Below are 25,419 nucleotides of genomic sequence, written 5' to 3' on the forward strand. Positions count from 1 at the left end.
TTTTTCTCTCCTCTCTCCCCCTCCCCTTGTCTATGCTTTCCGGCACTTAGACACCATTAAAATTTGACTGCATTCCTGGACATGTGACCCATTTTAAACACCCCCACCCACACGCAGCTTTTCGTCCCCAGGAAACCTTCTGCAGCGTGTAAGTTTATGATCAGTAAAGCCAGGCCAGAGAAGAAAGTTAGAGCTTCCCGAGTTCACCTTCCATTTTCCCAACGCCAGAAAAAAACTGTGCAAGGAGGAATTCCAAAGAGCTCTCACAAGAGTCTGCAGGGCCAGAGAGTGCTCTGCATTAGGATCTAAGAGGCTGAGAAGTCAAGTCCGGCACAGCAGCCACATCATCACTTAAGACTCTCCCAGACAGATTTTGGGCTCTGTGCCCACATTCAATTCTATTCACGATTCTGAAACACCTCCCTCCCCACAGGTAAAATCACCCCCACGTACTGATTCCAAGTCCCTTGCTCAGCCAATGGTTTAACACCCACACTGCCCCCATGTGCTGCCTCCAGCAGAGACTTCCCATACAACGCGCAGGCAAGTGCCCCAGTCTGACACACAGGCACGCAGTAAGCCCGAATATAGCTTGCAAGGTTCCAAAAAGGTCAGTTACAGCTCAAAAAGGATCTTTCACTTTATGTGGCTAGTCACCCACTTAGCTGAGGGACATCAGTCCAGATTACCTTGGGATGGGAAGGGGGGGTTGTGCAGGAAAGGGTCATGTGCAATTAGTGCCTGCCACAGCTGGCCTCTGCTTAACCCATGCTACTTGCTAGCTACTACAGCGACTCCTGGTAGCAAGCCGTCCTCTGCTCCTAGCACGCTTGACAACATTCCCTAGGTAGAAGGGCCAGCCTGCTTTGCTTCTTAAACAGTAAAATATCTGCCATTTAGTTCCACTGTCCCTCAAGACAGCTCTCCTGCACCCAGTGCATTTCAATGGAGCTGGAAAGTGACCATCGATTTGACTTCTGAAACGTTTCTATTTACACAAAGCACAGCAGCAGCACAGGGGCCCCAAGGCAAGGGTAACATTAGAACGGGGAGGACATTGCTTAGATATTAAGGTACTCCTGGTTGTTTACTCCTTCCCATAGCACCAGAACTAGGGGTCACCCAATGAAATGAACAGGCAGCAGGTTGAAAACAAACCAAAGTATTGCTTCACCCAACGCACAGTCAACCTGTTGCCAGGGGATGTTGTAAAGGCCAAGACTATAACTGGATTCAAAAACAGAACTAGATATGTTCCTGGAGGACAGGTCCATCAATGGCTATTAGCCAAAATGGTCAGGGATGCAACCCCATGCTCTGGGTATCCTTAAGCCTTTGACAGCCAGAAGCTGGAAGTGAACCACAGGGGATGAATCACTCAATGATTCCCTGTTCTGTTCATTCTCTCTGGGGCACCTGGCATTGGCCACTGTCGGAACACAGGATACTGGGCTACAAGGACCATTGGTCTGACCCAGTCTGGCCATTCTTATGTACCTATCATCTTTGCAAACACCTGTACAACAAAGATTAGACAGCGATAGCTTTCAAATGCTGGCAGGTACGGTCTATAAAACAAAGGACAGTTTAAGGTGAGCACCCGGACAATTCACTAAACATAGCTCTCAATTCTTTTTAAAAAACACACAAGTTTGAAGGACGAAATTTCTTCATAATTAAAAAAAATTAAGACACCTCATTTAGCACCCTCTCTAAGAGCATCCTTCTGCTACAAAGCCCTTCAAGAATAATCAACCAATCTTCCATAGGGCAATGTTTTCAGAAAGATTTGATCTTTGATGACTTTGGACCTTCATCGGGTCTCATGCACCTCCACTGTATTGTCAGATTAATTACGTGCCTGATCCCATGACCTTCGGCTGCGTAAGTACTTCCTGCTGCAACAATGGGACTTCTCACATAAAAAGTGACAGGTTTCAAAGTAGCAGCCGTGTTAATCTGTATCCGCAAAAAGAACAGGAGTACTTGTGGCATCTTAGAGACTAACAAATTTATTTCAGCATAAGCTTTCGTGAGTCTCTAAGGTGCCACAAGTACTCCTGTTCTTTTCACATAAAAAGGGTGCATAAGACGGCACCAGTGAAATCAGACAAGCAGAATCAAGACTTTAACTAGTAAATTCTAAAGAAATTACAGCCCAAGGTGCAATGGTTACAATGCTTTCTAACCATGGGAACCGACTACAACTTATAAAACCCCGCACATCAGCTGGGTGTCTTTATCAGCAGACAACTAGATTAACGAACCCACTCCCAATACTCTGAAGCTTGCTCTACAGTATTTGACTGCAGCAGGATCTGTCCTCCATCAGGTGTGCACAGAACTGAAAGTCCTGTGTAAAGAGAAGAGCTTGTTGCTGGGTTGTAAGAAAAAGAAAATGAACATTTCTTATCGTCCACTACATTTCCAGGATAAAATAATTTCACCAAACCCACTATAAAAAGATTTTCATTTCCCCCTTCCGACCTCACCCCCCACCCCACAAAAAGTTTAAATATTCTGCTCAAGTTATGGATTTCCTCTCTTTCTTGGCAGAGTTACCAGAAGAAATACAATATTCCTTATGGGCCATACTTCCCAGCTGCTGAAGTGAGAGAGTGGGTCAGTCCCTTCGTACCACTGCCCCAGGTGATCCCAGGCCACCCCTCCACAGTGACTGCCCTGGGCCCCTCAAAAAAAAAAAATATTGCTCAGCCAAGAGTGAATAAGTTTCCTCCGAATGCTTCCCCTCTAGCAGTGTTTGGTGATCCCTGATAACCAGTCTCCTGCAGTCATGAAAGATACTTCTGCAACTGCAAGATCTTCCAGCCTTTTATTGGGAGATTCCTACTTGCTTTGTGTAAGTTCAGCATGAGCTCAAACAATGGTGCCTGCAAGAACAGATACTGTCTTACAGAAGATGCGGCAGCAGGGCTGCCCAGACGGAGGGGCAAGTGGGGCAATTTGCCCCAAGAGCCCCCACGAGAGTTTTTCAGGGCCCGGGGCAAATTGCCCCACTCTCGTGGTGCCCGGGCCCCCGGAACTTCTTCCGCTCCAGGTCTTCGGCAGCAATTTGGCAGCGGGGGGTCCTTCCGTCCCAGGACCTGCCGCCGAAGTGCCCCGAAGACCCACAGCCGGGGGTCCTTCTGCTCTGGGACCTGCCGCCGAAGTGCCCCGAGGACCCACGGCCGGGGGTCCTTCCGCCCCGGGACCCGCCGCCGAAGTGCCAGGTCTTTGGCGGCAATTTGGTGGCGGGAAGACCCCAGGCCTCCTGAATCCTCTGGGCGGCCCTATGTGATGGCCTCTTGCTTTATTTTTCCAGGAGCAGGGACTATCCCTCCCAATAACTATGCACATTCCCAAAAGTGCTGGCCATTCTGAGTCGCTAACTTCAATCTGCATTTGCGCAGTAGGCAAAGATGCAGAAGCAGGTTGGCGACGTTTCTCTTTCTTTCACAGTTGACAAAAGGTGCCCCAAAGGAGGGAAAACCTGTCTATCTTCAGAATAGATACAACACAGACAGAAGGTTTCCCTACACTGGCCATCACCAATCAGCCTCAAGCCTGAGCCCACCCAAGCTCTGCTGCCCCCGAGGGGGGCCGAAGGCCAAAGCTCAAGGGTTCAGCCCCAAGTAGAGGGCCTGTAACCTGCACCCTGCTGCCTAGGGCTGAAGCCCTTGTGCTTCCGCTCCGGCCCTGGGCGGTGGGGCTCGGGCTTCGGCCCCAGGCCAGCCCTGGCAGCCCCATTAAAATGCGGTCGCCACCCACCTTGGGGTCCCGACCCACAGTTTGAGAACTACTGCAGTAGAGGAATTCCACCTAACCCCCTTTAGTGCATGACCCACATTTAGCTTATGGCTGGGATAACTTTTTCTTTTTTTCAAATAGCTAAGAAAAGAGACAATTCTGAAATGGAAGCGAGCCCTAGAGACAACGTAAACACAGCAGAACAGGCCAGCAAAGAGCAACAGAACAGAGGGCATATGCTGACAAGATGCCACCGTATATTACCATTGCTGCGCTCCATGTCCGGGGGCACTGGAACAATCTGTATAGTGGGGGTGCTGAGAGCCATTGAACCAAACTATAAACCCTGTATATAATGGAAACCACTTCACGCCCAGGCAGCAGCCCCCCAGTGCCCTAGTTCCTACGTCTAGGTCCATGTCCATCATTTATCCTATCATTATTAAATGCATATTAGGGTAGTGTCCGGAGGCCTTGATTAGGATCAGCGCCTTGTGCTAGACACAGACCCTTGCTCAAAGCTGCCAGCTACTTAATAAGCATCACTGAATCCGGATATGGAGAGACATGTCCAGTCCTCTGATCCATCTCTCTTCACATGCAGAACTGTTCCCTATTATGGAGGCATAAAGTGTGGCTTCACAGTTAAAGCTGCAGCAGGATTTTGCCTTTGACAGGAGCTTAAAACCTCTTGAGAAGCTGCCTTAACAGAATTACTGTGAATGTGTGAAGGTATTTTCCACTAGTCAACTAACCCTAGTAGTAAAGTACATTCTTTTAAAAAAAAAAGTTTTTTTAAAGTTGAGTTGCAATATGAGAAGACTGGATACAAGGAACAAATAGTGTCTTTACGCTGCAGGGGTACAGCGACACAAGTGTTTTCACTCTGATCAGTAGGCTTAGTCCCGGGCTAGTAGATGCTGGATGCATTTTTTAAGCTCTGATCTACGCAAAAGTTCCTCTTCCACTTCAGCCTCAAGATCTTACCAGAAACAATCTCATTTCGTGCCCTAGACTAGTGGGAGTAATTTACAGACCTGAAAGCTATCCTGATAGATCCGTGTATTGTTCATTATTAAGTTTAAAAGGTGTTGAGAGGGAGGGGGGAGAAGATGACAAGAAGCGTTGTCTGCCCACCCTGAGTTTTCAAGCACACTGTGGCCAGTTAACTGCATGCCATGCTTCTGGGCTTCACAGGAGTGGCAGAGACTCTGCTGTACTCTCCCTGGACAGCAAGCCTCTCTGCAGCTTCTGTCTCACTTTACTGCCTGCTTCCTTACTGGACTTAAAAGCCAGAAGAACTCTAAAACTGCTTTACAGGGTCTGAAGGGAGATAAAGAAGCTTTGCACCTCCACTCCCGGATGCCTCAGGAAGATGCCTCCTGTCATTAATGCAGTTTGCATTTCTACACTTGCGCAGATCAGCCATTTCCTGTTCTTGCAGGTGTTTGCTTTTCTTTTTTTAAACATATAAGTGAACTCTACTTTTTATTAACTCACCGAAACTATTAAACATGATATTTGCAAATGGCTGAAGACAATAAATATGTCTGTGAAAAAATGTATGATGCCAGTGGTTCTCAAACTTTTGTACCAGTGACCCCCTTGCTTCACATAGCAAGCCTTTGACTGTAGGATGACCAGACAGCAAATGTGAAAAATCGGGAACGGAGTAGGGGGTAATAGGAGCCTATATAGGAAAAAGACCCAAAAATCAGGACTGTCCCTATAAAATCAGGACATCTGGTCATCCTGATTGCGACCCCTTTATAAATTAAAAACACTTGTTTATATATTTAACACCGTTATAAATGCTGGAGGCGAAGCGGGGTTTGGGGTGGAGGCTGGCAGCTTGTGACCCCCCATGTAATAACCTTACAACCCCCTGAGCAGTCCCAACCCCCAGTTTGAGAACCCCTGTATTAAGCTACACTGGAGAACAAGTGAAGTCTCCCAATGGGTAAGTCAGGAATGAGGAGTAGGGATAAATATGCAGCAGAACATTTTGAATATTTTTGACAATTATTATACATCACAAAGTACACACTGTCAAGTTGTTTAGGCCACATCTTTAACTTGCCTTTTAAAATTCCTTCATAACAAGAAGAAAATAAGTTTATGCCACTGGTTACTTTGCTTTTTTCTTTCTTTCTTTCAATATAATAGAAGGTCCTCAGAATTGGTTCTTTGCTAATAAGTTTGAGAGAAAATAAGGTCTGGTAGTTAGAAACAGGATAGGAGTGTGGAGACTCAGCTGTGGTATTGAGGGCAAGTTGCTTCAACTCCCTCAGCCTCCACTGCCCCTACCGCTCTGAAGAGCTTATAGCCTAAACAGAGGATGCAAACAAGCCTTATCTATTTAGACTGTAAGCGCTTCAGGGCAGGGCCTGTCTCTTACTGTGCGCTGTGCAGCACCAGGCACAACTGAGGTTGGGATCTCTAGGCACGACCATAATACATCATAATTATTCTTACCCAAAGCAATGGTTTCACACCATTTCTCAGTTAAGGTTCAGCTGCAAAGACAGTTATTAAGACAGGACTTGTACATGATACCCTACCGTACACTTTTAACCAGGAAGTGTCCTGCCTCCAGCTATTGCATCTGGTCATTAACCTAGGCCCCGATGCTGCAATGCACTGTGCCAGGGCAGACCCCGGTACGTGCATGGAGCCTGGACACTTAGGCTGCAAGCTCTTTAAACTGTATTTTTACTGGGTTTACTGGGTTTGCACAGCAGCCACCACAATGGGGCCACTAATGCCACTTGAGCCTGAGGTCTGTAGGCACTTCTGTAATATAAATAAAATGTAAATACAATTCTAAATTTCGGGTCTCATCCTGCAGCTGCTCCACAAAGAACCTGCCCAGTGGGTCAGTGGGAATTCTGCCGACGGAGTTTGCAGGGTCACATTCAACAACCACACTGGTCAAAAAACAAAGTACTCTGTGATATAAAATGTTTGAAATGTTTGTTTGCTGGTTGATTCACCAATAGCTTGATCCAACAAAGCACTCATGCACATTCCTAAGTGCTCTCCTGAATCAGGCCCCAGAGTCCTTAATACACAATGGGTGTGAATTAGTGACGTTCTTTCCTATTTTTTCCAGGGATAATTTTATTAAGAACATTGTTCAAGGAAAATTCATTCCTTTTCCCTCAGGTGTGTGGTTGCATCAACAGACTGAATACGAAACATCACTTAAACACACATCTCCTAATTAGCTGTGTTTACCTGAGGTGGTGTGAGTGAGAGGTTGTTAATGTTGCATTACATTTTAAGCCACCACTCAGCACCAACAACTGATTGTGTGAAACAGTCAAAGTCTGAGATTAAAAGAAAAGGACCCAATCTATGTGACTGAACCACTTCAGCAGGGTTGGGGTTGTTGTTGTTGTTGTTGTTGGGTGGGTGTCTGAATATGTGCCCAGATACAAATATGATGGGCACAGTCAACCTGAAATCTAGGCAGTTTCAAAGAATGAATTCAAGGAGTTTCAGTTACTACCTCACCCTGCTGCCAATGTTTACAGTTTTACAATCACCTTTTCTAAAAAAGGGAGGTGGAGGGTGAAAGGGTCTCTCTTTCCCACTGCTCTATGAAAGGTTCATACAGTAGTGAAAGGACAACACAGTCAAACATACAAACAAAAAAATAGCTTTGTTTCTCTGAGATTTCAGTTACAGAAATCTTCAGTTATACTTAGAAAATTTTGAGAGATATGTTGCTGTTCCTTTAAGAAAACGAAGGGGAAAAAAAAATTAAGCAAGGACATCCCATATTTCAGACCCAAATTTACCTCTGTCTCACGTACAGTGTTATCAGATGTCTGTTTAACAAGTTACTTAACAGCAGAAATAATAAATCATAAAGCTACCGCAAATGGGACTTCTGTACCATCAAAAGAAAATTTGCACAGAATTTTACACCTTCCACACTAGCATATTTCTTGTGCTAACCTCTCATGGGCCAACCGTTTGAAATCTCTGCTAGAACTGTGCAGTTCAACACATTTATTGGTAAGGGCACCAGCATTCTTTGCTCTCTTTCCCTAGTGAACGTAGTTGTACAAACTTCCTGAAAACAAAAACCTTAATTTTAGGCAATGTTTCCATTGCTTCTCTAAAGAAAGTGAAGGAACCCCTACTACTTATATCATTTCAAACTAAACTGGCAAATCTCCAGAGAATAATCTTGCATGAGCCAGAGTTGGAGTGGCAGACAAGATGGCCCAACCATCTTTGGTCTCTATCACCACTCCGTTCACCCTGTAATGGTTTAGTTTAAGCACCTACTCTAATAGTTAAGTTGTGACCAGTGAGCCACCTATACCAAATCACCATCATTCCTTATGTATAGACACTTATCCCCTACACCCCAAGTCTCCAGCTTCCAGACACACACAAAGACCAGGAGATAGACAAGGAAGAAAAAGCTAGTAAACTTAAAGCTGCCATGGAAGGTCTGTTAATCCAATATCAGTAAAGCATAGGTGCAAGTTTGGTACCTGTGTGCAGCAGTGCTACATGGAACATTTATCTCACCCCTTTCACTCCACAGCTCTTCACGAGATACCTCTATACTGACACACCAAAACTGGGGAGAAAGGAGGGAACATGCTGGTGTACAGAGGTGTGGAGATTTTGGCAAAGAACATTGGGATAATTCTCACCCAAGAAGTGCTATGAGATCTTTAATCTCCACGCAAAGCCAGCAGATCTGCACACAGCCGATGCTGTGATACTCAGTTTATTTACCTCAACAAAGACTGAAGATCATGAGAACGGCCAGACTGGGTCAGACCAAAGGTCCATCTAACCCAGCATCCTGTCTTCTGACAGTGGCCAATGCCAGGTGCCCCAGAGGGAAAGAACAGAACAGGGAATCATCAAGTGAGCCATCCCCCTGTTGCCCTTCTTGAGGTTCCCTGGTTTTTCAAGCCTGCTGGTTAGCCACCTCATACTCCTTGAGGTTGCTGCATAAGCAGCTTGTAGTGTCATCTGGCGCAGTGGTTCCAACCTTTTCTCATTTGTAGGCCCCTAAGAAAAGGTCAAATGGAAGGGAAGACCTTCTGGAAATCTTAGACGTAGTTTGCAGACCCCCATGGGTCCAGGGACCACAGGTTGAAAACCACTGACTTAGTGTATTGTCCATGTCTGACTGTAAATTCTCTGGGACCAGGACTGTGTATCCATTTATACAGCACGGACCATACTGTCAGTATTCAAATAGTACTCAGCGTGCAGAGGTATTAAAAGAAACATTTTAAAAGGATGCGCCAGAATTATCAAAGAAATTGTCCAAAGAGCATCTAAGAGAACACCAAAACCCTGGCAGCTTATGTAGGTTCAAGCACCCTTGCCCCCTTTTACAAACATCCTCCACTCATATCCCCTGCAAACTTACTGAAGCTTTTTGTAGCTCTTTATTGGCCTACGTTCCACTGTGTTGCACCTGCTCTGCTGTACACCTGATCCCTCCCGCAGCCGGAGCGGCACTGCACCACCTTATTCTTAATGAAAAAATACAGAACTTCATTTCCTCAGGAGACAAAATAATATATCAAAGCAGACAGACTCCAGCAGCCACAATGCACAGCTGCCCCACAGCCCTCACTCCCGTTGACTTCAAAGGGAGCATTGCCTGAGCAAAGAGTGCAGTCCTGGGCTGTGACGGCCGAGTGGGTTAGGTGTTAGACTTGAACATCAACTGGCTTTTCCTACACAGGTTTGTATCGCACTCAGCATGGCTGAGATTTTAATTCTATGATCTGTTTTATACAGGAGGTCAGGCTAGATGATGCAACCATATCTTCTGATCTTAAAATCTATATGTGGGAAGTTCCCACATCTCCCATTAGCCCCCTCCCACAATCTAAGCTCTTGTTTGAGCCTTGGTGCTTGGATATATTTTTGTTCAGGAACATTTTTATACAGATCAGTAGGAAACGTTTTTTAAAGAAGTATGCTAATTTTTAAAGAAGTTTATCATCTATCTGTTGGAGTCCCAAAAGTAATAAGGAAAGTAAATTAGAGGGACAAGGTGAGTGAGGTAATATCTTTTATTGGACCAACTTCTGTTGGCGAGAGAGAGACAAGATTTTGAGCTTACTCAGAACTCTTCTTTAGGTCTGTGTAAGCTCAAAAGCTTGTCTCTCATCAACAGAAGTTGGTCCACCTTGTTTCTGTAATATCCTGGGACCGACATGGCTACAACAATACTGCATACAAGAAAAGTAAATGTCATGTGGCTGCTTAAGACAGCGTTTCATACACTGTATAAGGAGCTTAATAGATTTTAAAGAGAAGCAAACAATGTTTGGATCCTCAGCAACCCAAGCCCCAATGCCGCAAGCTGTTTCATGTAGGCCGATACTTGTGTCCATGCAAAGCCACAATGAATAGGGCTCCACGCAGAAACGGTTGACAAATCCTAAAATGTGCTACAAGCTTTACATCCAAGCAAGAAAATGAGGTTCCTGCCCTGAAGAGTTTATAACCCATAAACCCCAAAGGGTCCTACAATACATGTGTCCTGAAGAGCCATTTCTTCTGTGATGGCCACAAGTGGCTAGTTAATAAGAAAAATAAAAACTCAGGTCTCCCTTGTGGGTTTCTCAGTAGTTTCTGTTTTCCCTATCCTTACAGGCCTTATCCAGCCAAAAATACACATAAGTAACTTCACGCACATGGGTAATCCCATTTACTACAAAGGAACATTTGCACAAGTAAAAGGTTAGCTAGACTGAGCCCTTAAGGACAATTTGTAGGCAGAGAATAGGAGAGGAGATGGAATGAGCAGCATGTGAGACACAAAGATTTGTATGTTGTAAACAAACAAGTGCCTTTACTGGCTACTAATTACATCTGGGTTATTAAAAGCAAGAGAATTCAAAATAGCCCAATTTACTATTAATGCACATTGGTTACTTTCTGCATTTCATAGAGTCATAGACTATCCAGGTTGGAAGGGACCTCAGGAGGTATCTAGTCCAACCCCCTGCTCAAAGCAGGACCAATCCCAGCTAAATCATCCCAGCCAGGGCTTTGTCAAGCCTGACCTTTCTTTCAGTTTGGACAAAAAAAAATTACTTTCTGCTTCATATGTAGTCAGTATAATTTTTGCTCACATATAATGATGTGCTGTAATTTCAAACATTTCGGTGGAATATGTTTTTATTATTATCTATTTGTATTACAGTAGCTCTAGGGCCTCCAACCAAGACACAAGCCCCATTGTGCATGGCACTGTACAAAGACATAGGGGGAAAGACGGGCCACACCTCAAAGAGCTTACAAACTATGCTCAAGAGCTATCTGCATTATTATTTTAATATGGTCTTTGGTTTGGACAAAGCTTGGACAAACAGTTTGGAGCAACTTTTAACTTGACAGCATTCTGCACGGACAATTTCACTGCTGAACGAACCTTCCACAGGGCACCAAGGAAAAGAGAATTTTTTGGTTTTAGGTAAAGGTGACTGTAAAACCATAGACATGGCCGGCATGGGACATCACCAGACGTCACACACAGGGAGCAAGGCTAATACCTGGCCAACACTAGCGAGAATATTTTGGATGCAGGTGTGTGCTCACGTGTGCGTCATTCGTGATAACCCACTTACCGGGGCTACACGTGGCTCCCCCCCCTTTTCATGCCCACCACGTTTAGGGGGGAGGATGGGGATTTGGGGGGTGTCTATATGCACACGCACACACATGGATTTCATGGCAGGGGTGGGGGCTTCATACTGGTCTGTACAGTGCCTAGCACAGGGCGGGGCTGCGTGACATGCCCCCTCATGGCTTTTTAACCCTTGTCAGCCATAGGGGGGACCCAGCCCCAGTCACCCATAGGGCCAAGCTCCGGCTGCACACGGGGGGGGGGGGGGGTGACGAGGGGCCTGGCGCCCCCTCGCCCTGGCCTCCAGTGGGGGCCGGATCGGGCCCTTGGGCGCAGCCGCGCTTCGGGAATAGCCCCCTTACGGCCGCGGAGCCCCCGCTGCGCCTTAGCGACCGCGCCGGCCCCTGGCAACCAGCTAGGCCGCGGCCTCCGCAGCCTTTCCCACCCGCCGCGGCCGGCCCGGGCAGCCCGCGAGGCGGGCGCGGGGAGCGCTTACAGGTCGGCGCCGAGCTGGGTGAAGCCGGAGTTGAGGCAGCCGCGGGCGATGCGCCTCCAGAGCAGGTCCCGGCCGGAGAAGGCGCGCAGCCGCCGGCAGACCTGGCCCAGCCGGCCCAGGGCCTGCGCGTCCAGGTAGGAGCAGATGAGCAGCAGCAGCTCCTCGGGCAGGGCCCACAGCAGGGAGGGGCGGGCGGCCCCGCATCCCCCCTCCGCCTGGGGGGGCCGCGGGCTGCCCTCCCTCCCCATGGAGCAGCAGCCCCTGCCCCTCCTCCCGGAGCCGGAGCTGCTGCTGCCTGGGGGAGGCCAAGCCCTGCAGCGGGGCAGCCTCCCCCCAGTCACATGGGGCAGGAGCAGCTGCCTGTCACTCCGGGGCAGACAGGGCCTGGCCTCGGGCTAATTAACCCAGGCACTGGGCCCAGGGCTCAGACCAGCCTGGGTGCCCGGGCTGGGCTCCACACGCACCCACCCACTGGCCAGGGCAGCCAAATATTCCTTATAACGGAATAACGAGCCCAGCGCTGCCAGGGCACGGAGAGCCAGGGGCCGGGAAAGGGCCACTCATGTGCACGGACAATAATTTAACAGTATCATCCAGGCCCCGGACGCCAGCATGACAAACGCATGCATGCGCACACTGGGGCAGGAAAAGAATAATTAATCAGAATTAATAACTAAGTCGTTAGTGCCATCCTGCAGGAGCCTGCACTGATAGGGACACGGATCGCTCCTGAACGAATGCGGAAACACAGCCCTGCACGCACTGGCGCAGGCACATATTATTAATAATTTACTAATATGATACGTTTTCATAGCATCTTCCACCCGGTCTGGAGCGTTTTATACAGGGAAGGCTCCTAACCCAAAACAGACATGCAGCCCCACTCTCCTCACTTGGGTAAACAAATAATAATCTAACAATATCATACAAGCCCATAGCACCTTCCACCTGCTCAGAGTGCTGTATACTGGGATTGCTTACCAATCATAGAACTCCAAACCTGCCCCACAGTTAAAAAGGCAAATATTTATTAATTAATGGCATGATCACCTCAGAATATAATAGGATGACCATAAGAGAAGGCCTTTATTCAATACTTAGGTCTTGATCCAGAAAAGCACTGAAGTATGTGCTTAACCTTAAGTACTCAAGTAGTCTTCTTGACTAAATTAGCAGGTCCGGATAACTTGCATCCAATAGTTTTACAAGAGCTGGCCGAGGAGCTCTTTGGAGCATGAATGTTGCATAATAGGTCTTGAAACACTGAGAAAGTTCCAGAGGAATGGAAGAAAGCAAATATTGTGCCAAAATTTTAAAAGAGTAGGCAGGATAGCCCCATTAATATAGGCCTGTCAGCCTACTTTTGATCCCAGACAAAATAATAGAGTGACTGACACAGGACTCACTTAATAAAGAATTAAAATAAAGTAATATAATTAATGCCTAGCAATATGCGTTTATGAAAATTAGAGCTTATCATACTAACTTGATTTTTTAATGAGGTTACAAGTTTGATTGATAAAAGTAATAAGGCTGATGTAATATTCTTAGACTTCCATAAGGAATTTGACTTGAGACTCTGTAACATTTTGATTAAGAAATTAGAATGATGCAAAATCAACATGACATATTAAATGGATTAAGAACTACCTAACTGATATGTTTCAAAATATAAGTGTAAATGAGGACTCATCACAGAGCAGGTGTATTTCTAGTAGGATCTCAGAGGGGTTGATCCTTGGCCCTGTGGTGTTTACGATTCTTATCAATGACCTGCAACAAAACATAAAATCATTATTGATAAAGTTTGCAGATGACACAAAAATTGGTAGAGTGGCAGGTAATGAAGAGACAGGTCACTGATACAGAGCAATCTGGATCGCTCTGTAAGCTGGGCACAAGCAAACACTATGTGTTTCAATACAGCCAAATGTAAAGACATATCTAGGAACAAAGAATCGAGGCCATATTTACAGCATGGGAGTCTTTTCAGAAGCAGTAACTCTGAAAAAACTGCAGGGTCCTAGTTGAAAATCAGCTGAACATGAACTCACAGTGCAATGCTGTAGCTAAAAGGGTTAATGAAGGGGGATATTGAAAAGAAGTAAAGAGATTATATGACCTCTGTATTTGGCACTGGTGTGACCGCTGCTGGAACACTTGTCCAGTTCTGGTGTCCACACTTCAAGAGGGATGTTGATAAATTGGAGAGGGTTCAGAGAAGAGCCTTGAGAATGATTAAAGGATTGGAAAACCTGCCTTATAGTGACAGAGTCACTAAATTTATTTAGCTTATCAAAGAGAAGGTTAAATAGTCTATCAGTATCTACACAGGAAACAAATTTGCTAATGGAGGGCTCTTCTGTTTAGCAGACAAAGGTTTAACACAGTCAAGTGGCTGGAAGTTGAAGTTAGACAAATTCAGATATAAAGCACAATTTTTTAACAATGATAGTAATTAGCCATTGGAACAATTTACCAAGGGCTGCACTAGATTCACCATCACTGTTTTAAATCAAAATTGGATGTTTTTCTAAAAGATATGCTCTAGCTATTGGACATGAAGCAGGAATTAATTCAAGAAAGGCCTATGGCCTGTGTATGCAGAAGGTCAGACTAGATGATCACAATGGTCCCTTCTGGCTTTGGAATCTAAGAAGTTAAACATATATGTAAGTGTTTGCAATACTGGGACCTTAATGTCCTGTGACTTGCAGTCCAATAAAGAGGTACAGAACTAAGAAGTATTTGGATCAGCTAAAAGGTCTATTTGCAAGCAATAGTTATGCAAAGGATCAGATACAGGACAAACACAGTACTATGAATAAAACATTATGGGGTTATGCACCTTAAAAATAAGTAGGGCTGTCAAGCGATTAAAAAAATTAATCACGATTAATCATATGATTAAAAAAATTAATCACGGCTAATTGCACTGTTAATAATAGAATACCATTATTTAAATATTTTCTGTTTGCTACATTTTCAAATGTATTGATATCAATTACAACACATTACACTGTAAAAAAAAAAATAGTATTTTTCAGTTCACCTAATACAAGTACTGTAGTGCAATCTTTTTTTCATGAAAGTTGAACTTACAAACGTAGAATTATGTGCAAAAAAAACTGCATTCAAAAATAAAACAATGTAAAATTTTAGAGCTGCAAGTACATTCAGTCCTACTTCTTAGTCAGCCAATCACTCTCACAAACAGTTTGTTTACATTTTCAGGAGATTATGCTGCCCGCTTCTTGTTTTCAATGTCTCCTGAAAGTGAGAACAGGCTTTCTCATGGCACTGTTGTAGCTGGCATCGCAAGATATTTACATTCCAGATGTGCTAAAGATTCATATGTCCCTTCATGTTTAAACCACCATTCCAGGGGACATGTGTCTATGCTGATGACAGGGTTCTGCTCGATAACAGTCCAAAGCAGTGCGGACCAACGCATGTTCATTTTCATTAACTGAGTCAGATGCCACCAGCAGAAAGTTGATTTTCTTTTTTGGTGGTTCGGGTTCTGTAATTTCCACCTCAGAATGTTGCTCTTTTAAGACTTCTGAAAGCATGCTCCACACCTCGTCCCTCTCAGATTTTGGATGGCGCTTCAGATTCTTAAACCTTGGGTCCAGTGCTGTAGCTATCTCACATTGGTATCTTATTTGCGTTTTGTCAAATCTGCAGTGAAAGTGTTCTTAAAACCAACAGCATGTGCTGGGTCATCATCCAAGACTGTGATGAACATGAAATATATGGTAGAATGCGAGTAAAACAGAGCAGGGGACGTACAATTCTTCCCCAAGGAGTTCAGTCACAAATTTAGGTTTTGGTTTTTTTTTTAAATGAGCGTCAGCAGCATGGAAGCATTTCCTCTGGATTGGTGGCCGAAGCATGAAGGGGCATACAAAATTTTAGCATATCTGGCATGTAAATACTTGCAATGCTGGCTTCAAAAGTGCCATGCAAATTCCTGTTCTCACTTTTTGGTGACATTGTAAATAAGAAGGGGGAAGTATTATCTCCTGTAAATGTAAACAAACTCAGCAATTGACTGAACAAGAAATAGGACTAAGTGGACTTTTAGGCTCTGAAGTTTTACATTGTTTTGTTTTTGAGTGCAGTTATGTAACAAAAAAAATTTACATTTGTAAATTGCACTTCAGGACAAAGATTGCACTATAGTACTTATATCAGGTGAACTGAAAAATACTATTTCTTTTGTTTATCATTTTTACAGTGCAAATATTTGTAATAAAAATAATACACACTTTGATTTAAATTACAACACAGAATACAATATATATGAAAATGTAGAAAAACATCCAAAATATTTAATAAATTTCAATTGGTATTCTATTGTTTAACAGTGTGATTAAAACTGTGATTAATCACGGTTAACTTTTTAATCGTGATTAATTTTTTTGAGTTAATCACACATGTTAACTCCTCTTAATTGACAGCCGTAAAAATAAGCTTTGTGTACTAGTATAGATTTTTACCCTTCAACATAATCGCAAAGACTAAGGGCTTGTCTACGCATACAGTTCTTCAGCAGCGTAGCTACATTGTGTCTGGTGAAGACGCACTATGCCGATGAGAGAGAGGTCTCCCATTGACATAATAAAACCACCTCCGTGAAAGACGGTAGCTCTGTTGGTGGAACATAGCACTGTCCACACCAGTGCTTATGTCGGTGTAACTTACATCGCTGGGGGGGGTGATTTATTCACCCCCCGAGTGACATAAATTATGCTGACATAAGCCGTAGTATAGGCATAGCCTAAATCTTTTCAGAAAGATGCTATAACCCTTCTATTATTTTAGAAAGAAAGAAAGAAAGAAAGAAAGAAAGAAAGAAAGAAAGAAAGAAAGAAACTGAATGATGCGAATGCTGCAAGCATGTATTCCCAGGCATAGTTCATACTACTGTGACTTCAGTGGGACTGTCTATGTTATCTACCCACATGACATCCAACCACAAAGTATCGAAATGCTTATTATCTACAGACTGCTCACAGTAGTAGGGACTACAGGTAAGTGAGTGTTTGCAGCATCAGACCCTAAGAACCCACTGGAACTACTCTACTCATGTGTGTAAAAGCAAGCATGTAAAAGTGTTTGCAGGATCAGGACGTAAAGAAGCACCTGGGGATCTTGCCTGTTACTAATAAACATACATCTATCATTATCACTTTCGTTTTAGTGATAATGATAGATGTATATTTACTCACCTGAGGCCCCATTGTGCTAGGCACTGAATAAATATATAGCAAATTACGTTTCCTGCCTCAAAAAGCTAACAAGCTAAGGCCCCAATCCTGTCATGGGCAATGACTACACAGAGCCTCATTGAAGTTAGCAGGGCTCTGGGCTGGCAGAGCAGGAGCAGGGCCTAAATGAGCAGTTACAATCTGAAAGCTTCTAAGGTAATGGTAAAAGTCAGTCAACTGCAGCATGTAAGAAATACCATGTCAATACCTGCCCACCATTTGCTTGCTATCTCCTTTCCAGGGGCTTTTATTCATCTCTGTACTGCCCTCCAATATACCTTTCCAGCTAAAGACAGTCAAGTGGACAGGTTTTTGGTTTGTTTTTCTTTTCAACTAACGCTTTTGTATATTTCTGAAACTTAAGACACCACATATACTACTACAGTACTTATCTGTAACACCATCGCTTTGAGGGATTAAAGCAGGTTACTTGTTACACACTTAGATCAAGCGTTATCTGAGTAGAGAGTCTACTCCGTTAGGGATGGCGGAATCTGTTTTTGATCTTGAGTTGTTTTGATTTTCTCTGAGACCGGTAACATGTTATTTAAACTACTGAATAAGGTGTGCTACCTGACTGAGTCTCTTCTCTTCTTTGGCAGAAAGGATTAGAAACCTCCACAGAACTTGCACTCTATTAAAGCAGAGTGCTCTCTATTGAGCAGCAAGGAGCTGAATTGTTTTCAGATTACATGTGTGTGTGTGTGTCTTTCCCACATCAAAGACTTTGATGGAAGCTGTTCACACTATTGTCAGGAATGCAGGGATTGACGCAAAGGTGATTAGCAAAATTGCTTTTCTGCAGGAGAAGCACAAAAAATTATTGAGGGATTAAAGAGGATAAAAAGAAGGTTATGTTGAATATGAGGTAAAATCTTCTGCTGTTATTTTCCAAATCATGGATTTGGTTTAGTCTCCATAAAAATAAGGCAGAACAAATCAGAATTAAAAACTGCTTTGTATAAAGTGCCATTAAAGGGGCAAAAATCTCATATAAAACTATATACACCTCTACCCCACTATAACACAACCCAATATAACACGAATTCAGATATAACGCGGTAAAGCAGCGCTCCGGAGAGGCAGGGCTGCACACTCCGGCGGATCAAAGCAAGTTCGATATAACACAGTTTCACCTAGAATGCAGCAAGATTTTTTGGCTCCCGAGGACAGCGTTATATCGGGGTAGAGGTGTATATCTGTTGGTCCCTATCCTGTGAGGTACTCAACATCTTCTGCAAGAAGCTGAGAGCCGTCAGTGGGAGCTGAGGGGAATTATCACGTCTCACAAGCTATTACACATTTCCAGGATGGGGCCCTTTATACTAATAGATTATCAAAAGAGAAAGAATTTGACAAATCTAACTTTTCTGTCATCCTGGATGATGTTTGGTTACTTTTTGCGCTACACTCAGCTCATAGTGATGTTAGGGTGATGGTCAATTTCATTTTCCACTTGCCATACACGAGCAATACTTATATATTGGCCTCAGTAGCTGAACTGGTTGAATATGGTTGGTTTTTTTAATTTAAAACCCCAAATATTTTGGTCAATGAAACCTAACAGCACAGCTTCCAAAAGCTCTGTCTTGGCAACGCTGCAGTGTAATAAAAGTATATCTTCAGCTACAGTCAGTAAAACTGCATCTTCTCCTTTTTTTCAGATTTGGCCTTGACAGTTCATTTATTACTAATTTATCTGAATGATGATTATTCATTAAGTGCCAAAACTGCAGTCATTCCTTTACTTTGGATTCTGATTTTGTTATTGGTTTGTTTTGTTAATTTGCTACTTTCTTGAAGTCAATCAACTGCTTTTATTTATTTATTAACTTTGTTTTTCAAAGAATTATCGGAAGTGTCTATTTAGAAAAAAGTTTAAATTAACTGTTTTCGCAACAGTAACTCACTCCCGCAACCCGACCCCCCTCAGCTGCATAAGGTTGTCACTCACCAGACAGCTGTGGGATTCTGAATGATTCAATTTAAAAGGCTTTTCAATTCCAAATGCTAGATTTCTACTGGTGCAGTATGATTGCCGCACACAGATTGAGAAACTCCCCAACCCTCCAGGCTTCAAAGGCTGGTCACTCTTGATCTCCAAAAGGAATGTTTTTGAGTCTTGTGTCTTCTAGGGGCTATCTACAAACATATTTTAGGGTTTTTTCTTTCCCACTTGAAGTCTGTTGGAGTCAGTGATAAAACACCCATTGGCTTCTTTGGGAGCATACTCAGGACTCAGTTCAGTGAGATGTTGTTTCTAGGGATTGTCACCCCACTCCTCACATATGTCATAGGTACACTCCAAAGCTTTAGTCTTCAGCAATTAGAAATTCACAGAACCAGGGTTGCTCGAGTTTCTAGGCTTGCTTCTCCTTATTGTAGAAGATGGTACTAGTCAAAGGAACACTTCAGAGACATTCCTTTCTTGTAGACTGGACTTTTTTCACCAGAAGGCTGCAGCTCTTTTAGTGCTACTTATTTTGGCTAGTTCTGGTGTTTCTTATTATTCGGACCTAGAATCAGCAGCGATTTGGTTTGTAGGGTGAATGTGACACAGATACCTATATAAAGCAATAGGAGCTTATGCAGTGCTGGAAACCAACGTTTTGGTGCAATTCTCAATTTATCCCCTACTGATCTCTAAGGGCACTATCCTCTCCTCCAAAACTCTCCTAAAGACCAACCTCTTCCATAAAAACCATTTGAAAAGATCATTTGAGAGTCAGCTAGGGAGAACTGTGTTGTCTTGTATTTCTAAGTAAACGAAAATGTCTATAATGCATATATAAAAATAGTATAGAATGAGTTGTGTCCCTCCCCATGACAATTGTTTTGTTAGGTCCTAATCCTGCATGAGTGCATTGGTCCATGCTAGCAGATCCAGCTGCAAGATTGTAAGCGTCTTGGGGCAGGGACAATGTATTTCGATGTGTCTCTGCAGTGTCTAGTACAATGGGACGCCTATTCTGTTCAGGGCCCTTCAGTGTTACTGTAAATACTAACTAGTGCTCAATCGTTATAATAAATATATGTAGATAAAAATCTAAAGCCAATGCACTTGATTTTTAAATGGGACTAACCTAGCTTCCAGTTTTGTGATAACCATAAGCTACAGGCACAAATAATTGCATACATAGTTTATGGGCCAGAGGAGGGGACTCAGATCTTCACTTCCATGGGTTTCTTAGGATCATGCAAGTCCCACCTCTCCTTTGGAAAGACTACTTTTGGTCTGTTTGTTTAGATCAGTAAAAAAAATCCCACATCCCAAAATAAAGAATGTTTTCCTTTGGAACTGCAAACATCCTTGATAGCTTTAACATCTGCTGGACAATGTATGGATGAGAGGCGGGCAGGTCACACAGTTCTGTGACAAAACATGTGTACAGCGTGTTGGATTATAAATCCAGGAATAAAGAGCAATTAAACCCCCTTTTCCAGCCCACCTGCCACAAAAAATGGCCTTTCACTTTGAATTGATCTATTTAAATAGAAACAATAATTGGGAAGGAAAACGCCAACATCTCAAAGTCTCAAGTCAAAACCTCTCCATTTGATAAAGAAGTTCTGTCAGCTGCAAGCAAACTGATTCCCTGTCTGTCTTTCTCCAGGATGTGTGCACTACCCCGTGTGAGTATGCTTGTGGTTCAGCCAAAACATAAGGTTATGTGGCTCAGGAATCTTTCAAGTAACATTTGTATCTGATCTTAAACCCCACATAACCCTTAGATACGTTTTCTCTTTTGCCCGCATGTTAGAGTGCTTGATGCAATATTTGGATGAGAACTCCAGCGAGATTAGCTGTGCCACCCAGCAGAGATAGAGCTCTCAGAGCTCCACCTTGAGTGCAAAAGTCTTTCTGTTCTTTGGAATGCAGAACTAGAGGAAAAAACTTTAGGCCAATTTCCCCTGGAACAACTCTGATGAAATCGGTCAGGTTACATCAGTGATAAATTTGGCCCTGTGCTTTTAGCTTTGCTTTGTGATTGCAATGGACTCACTGTTGATAGTTTCTCTGAATTATTTGAATTACATAAAAATTCAGTTAGAAATTCAAAACAAACATCAAGTGCAGAATGCCTCATAATCGAGAGCACACGTTGCCTACTGGTTACTGCAGGAGAACGGGAGTCTGTTCTGAACCCCGACACTGGTGTGAGTATTGCATGACCTTGGGCAAGTCACACTGCCTTTCACTGTCTCACTTTCCCCAGCTACAGAATATAACAAGATTTACCACTTTACAGAGAGATTGAGAGTCTTGAGGTTGTTTTAGTACCAAAGTACTTTTAAAAGGTAAAAATAACCCAACTTTTCAATAGGGCCAAAACCCAGCCTCTGCTGGTGCACATGTGATTGCAACCCGGACTTGCCAGTACTGACACCTGCACATGTTTATTCAAATACCTGGCCATGCAAGTCATAGAACCCTAATGTGCGAGACCCATTTGTCCAATGGATTTGCCCACAGGTGTTCGCACATGTAAAGTGTACATGCAGGTGTGTGCACAGGTGGACTTGCATGAGCACAAGCAGAGCCAGGGTTCAAACAGCAGGGCCTTTGAGCCTTAACCTGACACTCCCCCTTTAAAATCAGAGACACTGACATCAAAAAGTTTTCCCCTCACCAGAAGAAACCGGCTACTTTGCACCCTTCCAAGCTATGTTTCTCATCTCTCCGCCATTCCTACTGCCTTGTCTCTCTTGTTTTTTCTAACACTATCCCTCCCGCTCCACTTCAAACCCTGGGAAAAACCTAGGAAAAGCAGCTTGCTGACTAAGGGGCCATTTCGTTGCATTGTGTTTTCCAGCTAGACCTGAACAGACTGGAATCAATTCAGCTCTCTCGCGCTCTCCCTCCCTCATGTCTTTTTTTGTTTCTTAGATTGTGCCCTCTGCCTTAAGAAAGCCCAGTTTAGTTACATCCCCATAGCAATCAAGTGACCAGTAGTTTCTGTTTTTTGTAAAAACACAGTGTCCTTTTCATGGGATTCAGGTTCCACCTCAGTTTGAAATGCCCATTGAGCAGGGCTAACAATCTGCAGAATCTTTGATCAATTCTCTTGTGTCATTTTAGATATTTCTAATGGTCACATCACCCAGAGAAATATGTGCTTTTGTACTAATATTAAAACATTGTATCAGCCATCCATTGTATTACTGTCACTGAGACCAGATTGAACAGAAGTACACACAAACATCTGTGTCTGATCTGTGTAGCTATATATCCTGAGAAATATGCTTATTATTGTTGAAGTCCAAGTGTTTCCCTTCTAAGATCCTTTTTGCAATTCCTTCTAACTTTCTAAAGTTTTCAATATGAATTTTTCCAGTCTTGATCCAATACCACAGTTACGAATGCAACATAAGACAAGAATAGAATAAAATAAGGTTTTTGGAAGTTTGAACAAGCATGGTTAAGCACAGTCCATGTGGTGCACTACATGAGGCCTGGTCCTGTGGAAATAATTATACGTGGTCATAGAATTAAGGGATATATCCTATTGCATCCTCACAACGGAACAGCATTAAGGTTGCATGTGCAACCTTAACTTTGTTGTCTCCTGATTCTTTTGAGTGCTTAACTGGGCAAACTTTGTGTTTTCTTAGCATAGATTTTCTTTTTTCTTTTACAATGGAATATAGATTTACAGGCAGATATCCTCAGCGGGTGTAAATTGGCACAATTCCGTTGCAGTCAACAGAACCAAGCCCTTGACACCTGCTGATCTGAGCCAGAGATGAGATTGTGCGCATGCCCGCAGCACTGAAATACTATTCTAGCCCTAATGACAAGACGACAGTGGGATTTATATATATATATATATACAATTATTTCTTTTAATTTAGAAGAAAATATTAAAAGTGCTTACCCCCAGCCTTGCGGATCTCTACCACTTCTTTTATAAATCCAGCAGCCACACCTAACTATATAACGTAAATGAACATAAGAATGGCCGTACTGGGTCAGACCAAAGGTCCATCCAGACCAGTATCCTGTCCGCCGACAGTGACCAATGCCAGGTGCCCCAGAGGGAGTGAACCTAAGAGGTAATGATCAAGTGATCTCTCTCCTGCCATCCATCTCCACCCTCTGACAAACAGAGGCTAGGGACACCATTCCTTACCCATCCTGGCTAATGGCCATTAATGGGCATATTCTCCATGAATTTATCTAGTTCTCTTTTAAACCCTGTTATAGTCCTAGCCTTCACAACCTCCTCAGGCAAGGAGTTCCACAAGTTGATTGTGTGCTGTATAAAAAAGAGCTTCCTTTTATTTGTTTTAAACCTGCTGTCCATGAATTTCATTTGGTGGCCCCTAGTTCTTATATTATGGGAACAAGTAAATAACTTTTCCTTATTCACTTGCTCCACATCACTCATGATTTTATATACATCTATCATATCCCCCCTTAGTCTCCTCTTTTCCCAGCTGAAAAGTCCTAGCCTCTTTAATCTCTCCTCATATGGGACCCATTCCAAACCCCTAATCAAATGACCAGCTAAATCCACAGAACACTTACAGCTTGAAAGTTTAAAATGCTGCACCATCTCCAGTTAGTTCCCATCTCTTTCCCCCCCGCCCCCCACCAAAATAAAAACCCTGGTCCCAAGATGAAAGGCAGCAGCTGCTCCAACCAAGGTGGGGGCAGAGTTGCAAGGTTCAGGAGCCCTCACAGATGATGTCATGCCAGCAGTTTCCTCTTTTGTAAATCCAGGTAGTTTGAGCTCAAGCTCCTCCACTGACCACAGCTGTGGCTGTCTGGCTCAGGGAGAGAAATGTCTCCCAGGGAAGCAGGTCCCAAGCCTTTTAGAGCTTGATAGGCCAAAAAGCACCACCATAAAACTCAGTCCTGAAGATAGGGAGTGCTAGTGAGTATGCAGCACCTCTGGAAACTGGGCCTGGATTGCAGTTCAGACTTTAGGCCCTTATGCTTATTCCCTGTGATCGAATCTTTGGCTGCACTGTCCCATTGGATTTCACAAATAAGACAGAACCCAGTTTTTTATACCACTTCAAACACACTCTTTCTTACGGACAAGTTTTCTTGTCAAAACTTTAACCACTTAACACATTTTAACTAAGGTCTCTTGCGTGTTTGAATAAGTCTGCCAGTGTCCTGGACATTATCTGTTTGTTCCCAACCAGCAGCACAGCCTTGCGGAGACGTTTCAGGAGCGAAGGTGGTTAATTATGACGCTAGTTTTGCACATCTGGCCACTCCACCTCCTGCTGTGGCCCTCCTAGCACTCAGGCATGGTGCTGTGGGCAAGCCCTGCCTTAGGTACTCCCTCACCCCAGGCTAGACAAGTCCAAAACAGACCTTCTGTGCATTAACAAGCATCCCCCTCAGAGGGGCTCATTTATTAACAACAAAGTAACATACGCACATGCAAAACCAGTTCTTCAGGCCCCTCTTGGGAAATCCGGTCTCTCAGGATCAGTCTAACTAACTGCTTGGTCCTTTAGCCATGGGGCACTCAGCCCAAGACCCTCATCTGAGGCCAGGACTTCTAGGCTGCCCCTGCTCCCTTCCCTTGGAAAACAGCCTCTAGTTCCTTCTCTTCAGGAAACTTCTGCTCTCTCCGCCACGGGAACAGTCTCTCTCTCTCTCTCTCTCTGGAGCCCTCCGCAGTTCCTTTCTGTGGAACACTCTCCCTCTGGGGTTGCCATCGCCCTCCAAACATCTTCTCCTCAGAGGCACCTTCCTCCTGGCAGTACCGAGCTCAGGCAGCCGTTTTATAGGGTGCAGTTGCTCTTCCACAGAGCAAGCCCCTGGGACAACCAGGTGGGTCTTCAGAGAGCTGTCATGGGCAGGCGAGGTCCTGACTCCCCTTAAAGGGACAATTGTCCTATGGCAGCACAGCAGTGCAGACTTCCAGGTGGAAGGAAAAGGCTAAGGGCTTTAACTACTAAGATAATTTAGCAGCAATTTTAGATGGCTTATATATACCAGCAATTATCTTTTCCTGTTGTTTGTATTTAATATACAGTATATTCTGTCAATGGTTTGCTGTATACTTTTCTTACAAATGAGTTTATGAGGCTGTACTGCGTGTATACAGAGTAGCGCAGAATACTGCAAGAATACTAAGGCTGTAGAAAAATGATTTGAGAATATATTGTATAGAAGGAGAAATAGCATGTGATCATAGAAAGCTATCCTAATGCATACACACAAGAGAGCAGAGTGCATTTCCTGATTGCAGGGCTTACCCGAACATACTTAATGATCTTTTAACATAGCATTTGTGTGGAATTTCCTAGGT

General features: G+C 43.8%; 1 protein-coding gene across 3 annotated transcripts in view; it reads right to left on the reverse strand.

The window, feature by feature from the left end:
• FBXW4 (F-box and WD repeat domain containing 4) overlaps window positions 1-12,214 on the reverse strand; it is an 89,285-nt gene extending 77,071 nt beyond the window's left edge. Inside the window, exon 1 of one of the 3 annotated variants that reach the window (XM_050958172.1) lies at window positions 11,871-12,214. In XM_050958172.1, coding sequence (XP_050814129.1) covers window positions 11,871-12,118 — 248 coding nt within the window. In that variant the 5' untranslated portion in view covers window positions 12,119-12,214. The remainder of the gene's footprint in view (window positions 1-11,870) is intronic. The other 2 variants (XM_050958171.1, XM_050958170.1) reach the window with 2 other exon arrangements.
• Between the last annotated feature and the right edge of the window lie 13,205 nt (window positions 12,215-25,419).

This window comes from Gopherus flavomarginatus, chromosome 6 (assembly GCF_025201925.1).
Source record: "Gopherus flavomarginatus isolate rGopFla2 chromosome 6, rGopFla2.mat.asm, whole genome shotgun sequence".
Lineage (NCBI taxonomy): Eukaryota > Metazoa > Chordata > Testudines > Testudinidae > Gopherus > Gopherus flavomarginatus.